Raw genomic sequence first — 7343 nt, 5'->3', positions numbered from 1 at the left:
GGTCCACATCGGCCGAAAGGTCAACATAGGCCGAATTTCTAAAATTGTCAATTTTCATCTGATTGACTTGAAATTTGAAGAGGATTTAGATTTCAGGTCACTGAATTCAACAAGCCAATTATTTTTGAGGTCAACATGGACCAAAAGGTCAACATAAGTCAAAGGTCAACATAAGCCAAAGGTCAACAACATTGGTGGGATTTCTAAAATCCTCAATTTACATCAGATTGACTTGAAATTTCAAGAGGATTTATATTTCAGTTCACTGAATTCAACCAGTAAATTATTTTTGAGTTCAACACGGACCAAAAGGTCAACATAAGTCAAAGGTCAACAACTTTGGTGAGATTTCTAAAATCCTCCATTTTCATCCGATTGACTTGAAGTTTGAAGAGGATTTGTATTTCAGGTCACTGAATTCCATCCAACCAATTATTTTTGAGGTCAACATAAACCAAAAGGTCAACATAGGCCCAAGGTCAACAACGAAGGTGGTATTTTTTAAATCCTAAATTGTCATGTGATTGACTTGAAATTTCAAGAGGATTTATATTTCAGGTCACTGAATTCAACCAGTGAATTATTTTGGAGGTCACCTTCGACCAAAAGGTCAACATAGGCCCAAGGACAACATCTAAGATGATATTTCTAAAATTGTCAATTTTCATCCAAAGGACTTGAAATTTGAAGAGCTGTTGCAGATTTGGTCATTGAATTCAACGACAAATTCATTTTGAGGTCAAACTTGTTTTATGGATTTTTCAAGTATCATGCTCTGAACGGCGTCTTCTTGTTTATTTGTCTATCCATCTGTTTATCGTCAAGAGGTGACAATTTCAAACCGATCTTCAAGAAACTTCACCACATAGTAGAGTTTGTCATAAGAAAGAAGCCCATTGTTTTTGAGGTCAAAAGGTCAACATCAGCCAAAGGTCAACAACTTTGGTGATATTCCTAAAATCCTAAATTTTCATCCGATTTACTTGAAATTTGAAAAGGATTTATATTTCAGGTCCTTCAATTCAACCAACCAATTATTTTTGAGGTCAACACAAACCAAAAGTTCAACACAGGCCCAATGATCAACAACTAAAGCGGTATATCTAAAATCCTCAATTTTTATCCAATTGACTTGAAATATGAAGAGGATTTATATTTCCGGTCACTGAATTTAACCTGCTAATTATTTTGGAGGTCAACTTAGACCATAAGGTCAACATCGGCCCAAGGTCAACATCTAAAGTGGTACTTCTAAAATCCTCAATTTTCATCTGATTGATTTGAAATTTGAAGATGATTTATATTTCAGGTCTCTCAGTTCAACCAGCAAAATGTTTTGGAGGTCAACATCGACAAAAAGGTCAACATAGGCAAAAGGTCAACAACTTAGCTGGGATTTCTAAATTACTCAATTTTCATCCGATTGACTTTAAATTTGAAGGGTATTTATATTTTAGTTCACTAAATTCAACCAGCCAATTATTTTTGAGGTCATCACTGTCCAAATGGTCAACATAGGCCCAAGGTCAACAACTAAGGTGGGATTTTACATATCAGGTCACTGACAGCCCTATCTTCAGCGACACATTTCCTCTCTTGATTCACGAAGTTTTGTACCACGTGTCTGCTCGTGGCCCTTTTCCTCGAGCAGCAATTTGCTCTCTGCACCTGTAGCTGCCACCATGTTCCGCATTGCAGCTCTATCTTTTGTGGGGTTTCACTCCTTTCAACCATGAGACTACTATCATCGATCCCATTTTAGTGAGCATCTTATTCCCATTGACAATAACCATTGACAATCAGGAGCTCCAAAGGCTGCAAAGCACTCCAGTGAAAATAGGTACCACTCCCCACTTCTGATGGTAGGATTGTCTGCGACGTTTCCACAGTTGATCCTCGCCCTTACATCCCAAGCAAATGTCGATGTGCAGTTTTTGACGCTTTGCGTAATTTGTCTCTTACTGCCATCAGAGCTGTTCAACATTTTGTGACTTGGCATTTTGTCTGGCATGGAGTGAATCATGATGTCAGAGACTGGACCAGAACCTGCAAGGCATGTCAGAGATCCAGAATACATCGACACATCAAGTCTCCTCTTGGCACCTTTTCTACATCAGATGCCAGCTTCGACCACGTTCACATTGATCTAGTTGTACCTCTATCTCCAACAGATGGCAATACATTTGTGCTGACATGCATTGATCATATTACTTATTGGCCGGTCGCAATACCCATCCCTGACCAGACAGCAGAGACAGTAGCACCAGCAATCCAGCATTCATCTCACATTGGGTAACTGTGTTTGGTACACCCTCAACAATAAGCACAGACTGAGGTGGTCAATTTGAATCAGCACATTTCCAAGCTCTGTCTGATCGACTTGGCAGTAGAAGCACAGCTTATCACCCGTCACATCATAGGCTCGTTCGTGGAATGATTCCATTTGACAGTTGAAAGCATCTCTGAAAGCCCATCAAAATACAAGATGGACAGAGTCATCCTATCGTCTTGCTAGGTATCCGAACTGCAGTTCCATCTGATCTAGGGTGCTGTGCTTCTTCATTAGTTTTTGGCACAACTCCCAAATTACCAGGACAGTTTGTGGCACCAAATCAGTTTAATCACAACTTGGATCCTTGCAACTATGCACATAGACTACGGATGCACATGATGAATTTGAAGCCTACACCTACCAGGCAACAGCACAGGCAAACGCAGACCAATTCAGACATTCAGAGTTGTACTCATGTTTTTTTGTGACATGACGTGGTGAGGAAGCCACTGCAACCACCTTATTATGGACCGTTTGAAGTCATCCACCATGCTAAGTTTTTCATGATTAACTACAATGGGAAACATGATACGGTCAGCATTGACAGGTTGTAGCCTGCTGATGTTGAAGATGACTTGACTACTGCACATGCATCACCTACAACCCCTCACTTGCAACCAGCACCAGCATCAGCAGCTGTTCCTAAAGTGAACAAGGAAGGCATTGTCTGGCCATCAAGTCTATTGGCCAGCTCGTTTTGGACAGGTTTTTGGAACTTGAAACTTTGGGACTGTTCCTTGCTTTACACGACAATTTTTATACCTTTCTGATCGATCGCTTTCTTCCCATGTTGACAAATTTTGGTTTCGAGCGATCGAGGAGGGGACTACTGCTGTGCTTATCATCAGAGCCAATTTGTTAGTGCATTTACGACATGAACTTTCATAAATATGTGGAAACATTACAGACCGAGACCAGGAATCGAACCCAGGTCCTCTGGCAACCCATACCAGTGCTCTGCCATCTGAGCAACGCAATTCTTTCACACATATATAAGTATGTGAGTACCCTGGCCTGTTCAGCGATGGCGTTGGCACCGTTACAGGGCCCAAAGTGAGGATTCATGTTTCTGCAGATGCTCAGCCATTGTTCCATAAGGCTAGACCTGTGCCCTTCATGACGCAATCAATCATCAAATGTGAGCTTGACCGCCTGCAGAGTGAGGGTATCATCTCACCAGTCGAGTACTCCTACTGGGCAGCACCTCTCGTTCCAATACTCAAAGCAGATGGAACCGTGTACATTTGTGGAGATGACAAAACGACGATCAAACGCTATTCAAAGCTGGATGGCTTCCCTTTGTCCAAAGCAGAGGATCTGTTTACCACTCTCATGGGTGGCCAGACATTCACTAAGCTTAACTTGACCAATGCGTGTGCTCAAATGGAACTGGGTGATGATTCTAAGCCCTTTACATGCATCAACACTCATCGAGGACTCCACACGCACGACAGACACCCATTTGTGGCGTGGTTAAGTAAAGTGACGTGACGTGACCCGCCCATGTTCCGATGCTGTCCTGTGTTGTGCACGTTTCCGAATTAAACCTGTTCCCTGAAAATCAAATGGACCAGATGATTGAAGGCACAGATGGAGCATTGGCGATCCCACTTCTGACGCCACATGACATAAGCAAGACTCCAGCTCATCAGCCATCTGGGCCACGCCGGAAGTGCGTCATTTATTTTCTAGTTCCGGTCAGATAACCAACAACAACAACAACAAAACAACAACAACAACAACAACAACAACAACAACAACAACAACAACAACAACAACAACAACAACAACAACAACAACACTAAAGTTGTTTCTGAATTGCTGGCACTTCCAACAAACATTACACCCACTTCATAGCCTTCGTCACGGTTTATTGAGTGCAATACATTTTATAACGTATTTCATGCGATATTGTTACATTTTCCTTTAGCATTGATTTATTTGCGACTTCAAATACCTCGCATTTGGCACATACTCCACCGCGTTACTCTTTGGGGTTTAATACACTTATATTTAGTTAGCTATGTCGTGGTTCCTCCTTAAGCTTGTTTTTTTTGGCGTGCCTTCATTAAGCAATATCAAGTGCAACTATAAGTCCGGAATTTAACTGCCGGGTTTATGGATCGTAAAAAAATCTGATTACTATCATTAAATTCCAATAGGGTCAAACGTCAAAAATTGACCCATTGACCCATTGAGGATCCCGGGTGATTGGCGCGTGGTGTCGCCTTACGGAGTTACGATCATTACGTGAGTCGCACGCTTCAATTTTTTTTTTTAAGTTAATTTTTCTCAAGTCGTTTCGTTTTGAAACTTTAATGTCTTTAAATTTGATAAGCCTGAGGTACGGCAGACCTTACACATTTTAATTACGACATTCGGAATGGTCGTTTTCACCGATCGTGAATGAAATAATGTGAAATTAAAACGCTTTTGGTGTGAAAGTGATCAGCGAAGCGTTTGCGTAACTAAACAATATGCGACGACGTGTCCTTGAATTGATCACGTAGTTTGCAGATGATTTATATGATTGCACTGCTGCCTTTTTATGATCTATCTATAATTCCAGCAATCTCTGTGTCTGTGTGTGTGTGTGTGTGTGTGTGTGTGTGTGTGTGTGTGTGTGTGTGTGTGTGTGTGTGTGTGTGTGTGTGTGTGTGTGTGTGTGTGTGTGTGTCTGTGACCGCTGTTTCTCGAAAACCACTGGTCTGATCTAATTGAAACTTGCCAGCTATATTGCTGGGGACCTGACTATGTGCCTTTTCAAGGTTTGACATTAATCGGACAAGTGGTTCCCAAGTTATGGCCATTTATTTCCCAAACCAATGACAGGACACGTTGCTGCGGCCATTTATTTACCAAACCAATGGCAAGACACGTTGCTACGTAGGCGTGGCTGCGTAGGCCGGTGCGCGGCCGGCCGACGATGACGTCACAGGCCGTGCCCGTTACGATGGGGATCGGCGCCTTAGTTACCGTGGTGTAGGAGTGGCAATGGTCAATGGCAGCGAATGTCATGGCAATTGAAAGACAGGGAGGTAAACTTGATTTTAATTTGGATTTTAATTAACTCTGTGTGTGGAAGTATCACCGTCAGTTGTTACTTCAATACAAGCGATAATTCGTGGAATGCATGTGAACATTCCGTACGGGCACGCACCACTTCCGGATAGTGATGACTTAATGTATTCCAATAATTTCTCGATTTCTTTTGCACATTTATAGATAAACACAATGCCCCAATCCAGTCGTCGTTTACGAGAGCGAAGGAACGGCCTGTGTGGTTGTTTGAAAGTTTTTGTTTTTTTTGGTTTGCATGTACGGCCACGCACGTACGGGCATGCGAGAGCGAAGGAACGGCCTGTGTGGTTGTTTCTGGCTCGCGGTTTGAAAGTTTTTTTTTTTTATTATATGTACGGCCACGCATGTACGGGCATGTAGTAGTTTATTTTAAATTTTGATCTGCCCTTCGAGGCTCAGGGAAGAGGGGCAAAGGGTCAGCAGGCAGAAAATGGAAACTGGGATGTGCCAGAGCACGAGGGGGATAAAGGAGGTGTTGGTTAATGTGGACAGGGTGTCGTGGGTGTAGCTCAGCTCAGGGGTATATAATACATGGGAAAGGCCATGAGTTGGTGGTGGGTTGTCGACCTGCAAATGTAATGAATTCAGGGTGAGGGGGTAACAGTGTAACACGAATGAATAAATAGATATCCTGAAGTGGCAGAGATGTAATGCCCTTTTTTATTTGCCACAAACAGATGTGTTTGGTGTGTTAAAAGCTGACATCTGCAAACATGTCGGTGGACGAAGAAGAGCCATCATTCTTTGAAATGGTAAATTGTTTTTACTTGTTGCATCCTTTTAAGAATTGCACGTTTATGATCCTCGTTTTTTGAAACCGTTTGATCAGTACCTCTCGATTTTAGCTTACCTGGAATTTAGTTCGAGGGAGATTTTGATGAAACTTGACCATGACTTTCATCACCCATGATGTACATCACTGACTTGTTTTTTTTTTTGTTTGTTCATGACATAAAACTTTTTTAAAAATCAAAAAAATCAGCTGTTTTTTCCCTCAAAATAGGTATTCACTTTCTTCTCCGTTACATATTTTGTGGGTCATCCATGCCTACTGTAGTACCAGTGGTTCCCTGGTTATCTTATCCAGCCATGACCAGGTGAGCACTGAGGTGTAGTTCCCCTATTTTTAAAACTTTGCATCTAAATTCTCTCATTCCATAAAATGCAGTTTCTGTTTATAGAAGAACTTTATAAGGGTCAGGCACATTTGAAAGCTGAAACCTATTTTGATCAGATGGAAGAGAGGTGATGGGGTAGGAGGTAGCGCACTGACATTGAGGCAGTGATGGAACGAGCGGATGTACACCAAGGGGTTGAACCGACAGTAACAGGAAGGAAATGCATTGAAGTGCAAGTCGATGGATAGATGCAAGGTGAGGGAATAGTGACTATAGAAAATATGGGTAGGGATGGAGGATTATCTGAAAGATCTGGTAGTGTATTGCCAACAAAAGATGTGGAGTGAAGGATGAGACTGGTTCCCTGCTTGGTGTGATCATCCCATGATGAGCGCCTCCGACTTTACGATCGGCTCCAGTATGGGAGTGATGTACATTGTCTGGACACAAGACCTGAACCAGAGCTGAATGAGGACCTGGTTCAATGAGCTCGAGCCACATTACTACGTCGCACTTCCACCAAGTTTGGCGTAACGGCAAATGAGGCATGTCCAAGTGTAGTTGTTATTGGTCAACAACAAATACTTCAACAAAGGCCACATCAATGACAAAGGCCTGAAGGATAGGTTCTGTTTGTTTCTTTAATGTTCTGTTGTGTTGATTGTTGAAGCATTTCACTCTTCAAATAATGCTTGTATGTGAATCCCCAAGGGTCAAGGGATTTGTGTGCTGCATTGGGGAAAAGTATAAAAGTGGAGTATCAAAATAAAGACCAATTACTGCACCATAGTCCCAAGAAGGAAGACACACAG

General features: G+C 42.1%; 1 protein-coding gene across 1 annotated transcript in view; it reads left to right on the top strand.

Moving 5' to 3' along the window:
- Window positions 1-4387: 4387 nt before the first annotated feature.
- Window positions 4388-7343, top strand: part of LOC147018334 (nuclear pore complex protein Nup85-like) — a 65749-nt gene continuing 62793 nt past the window's right edge. Inside the window, exons 1-2 of the mRNA XM_085897890.1 lie at window positions 4388-4582; window positions 6091-6165. Coding sequence (XP_085754016.1) covers window positions 6127-6165 — 39 coding nt within the window. The 5' untranslated portion in view covers window positions 4388-4582; window positions 6091-6126. The remainder of the gene's footprint in view (window positions 4583-6090; window positions 6166-7343) is intronic.

Source organism: Eptatretus burgeri, chromosome 10, assembly GCF_056783735.1.
Source record: "Eptatretus burgeri isolate ZD-2024b chromosome 10, Ebu_testis_v1, whole genome shotgun sequence".
NCBI lineage: Eukaryota > Metazoa > Chordata > Myxini > Myxiniformes > Myxinidae > Eptatretus > Eptatretus burgeri.
This window is presented reverse-complemented; position numbering and strand designations above follow the sequence as displayed.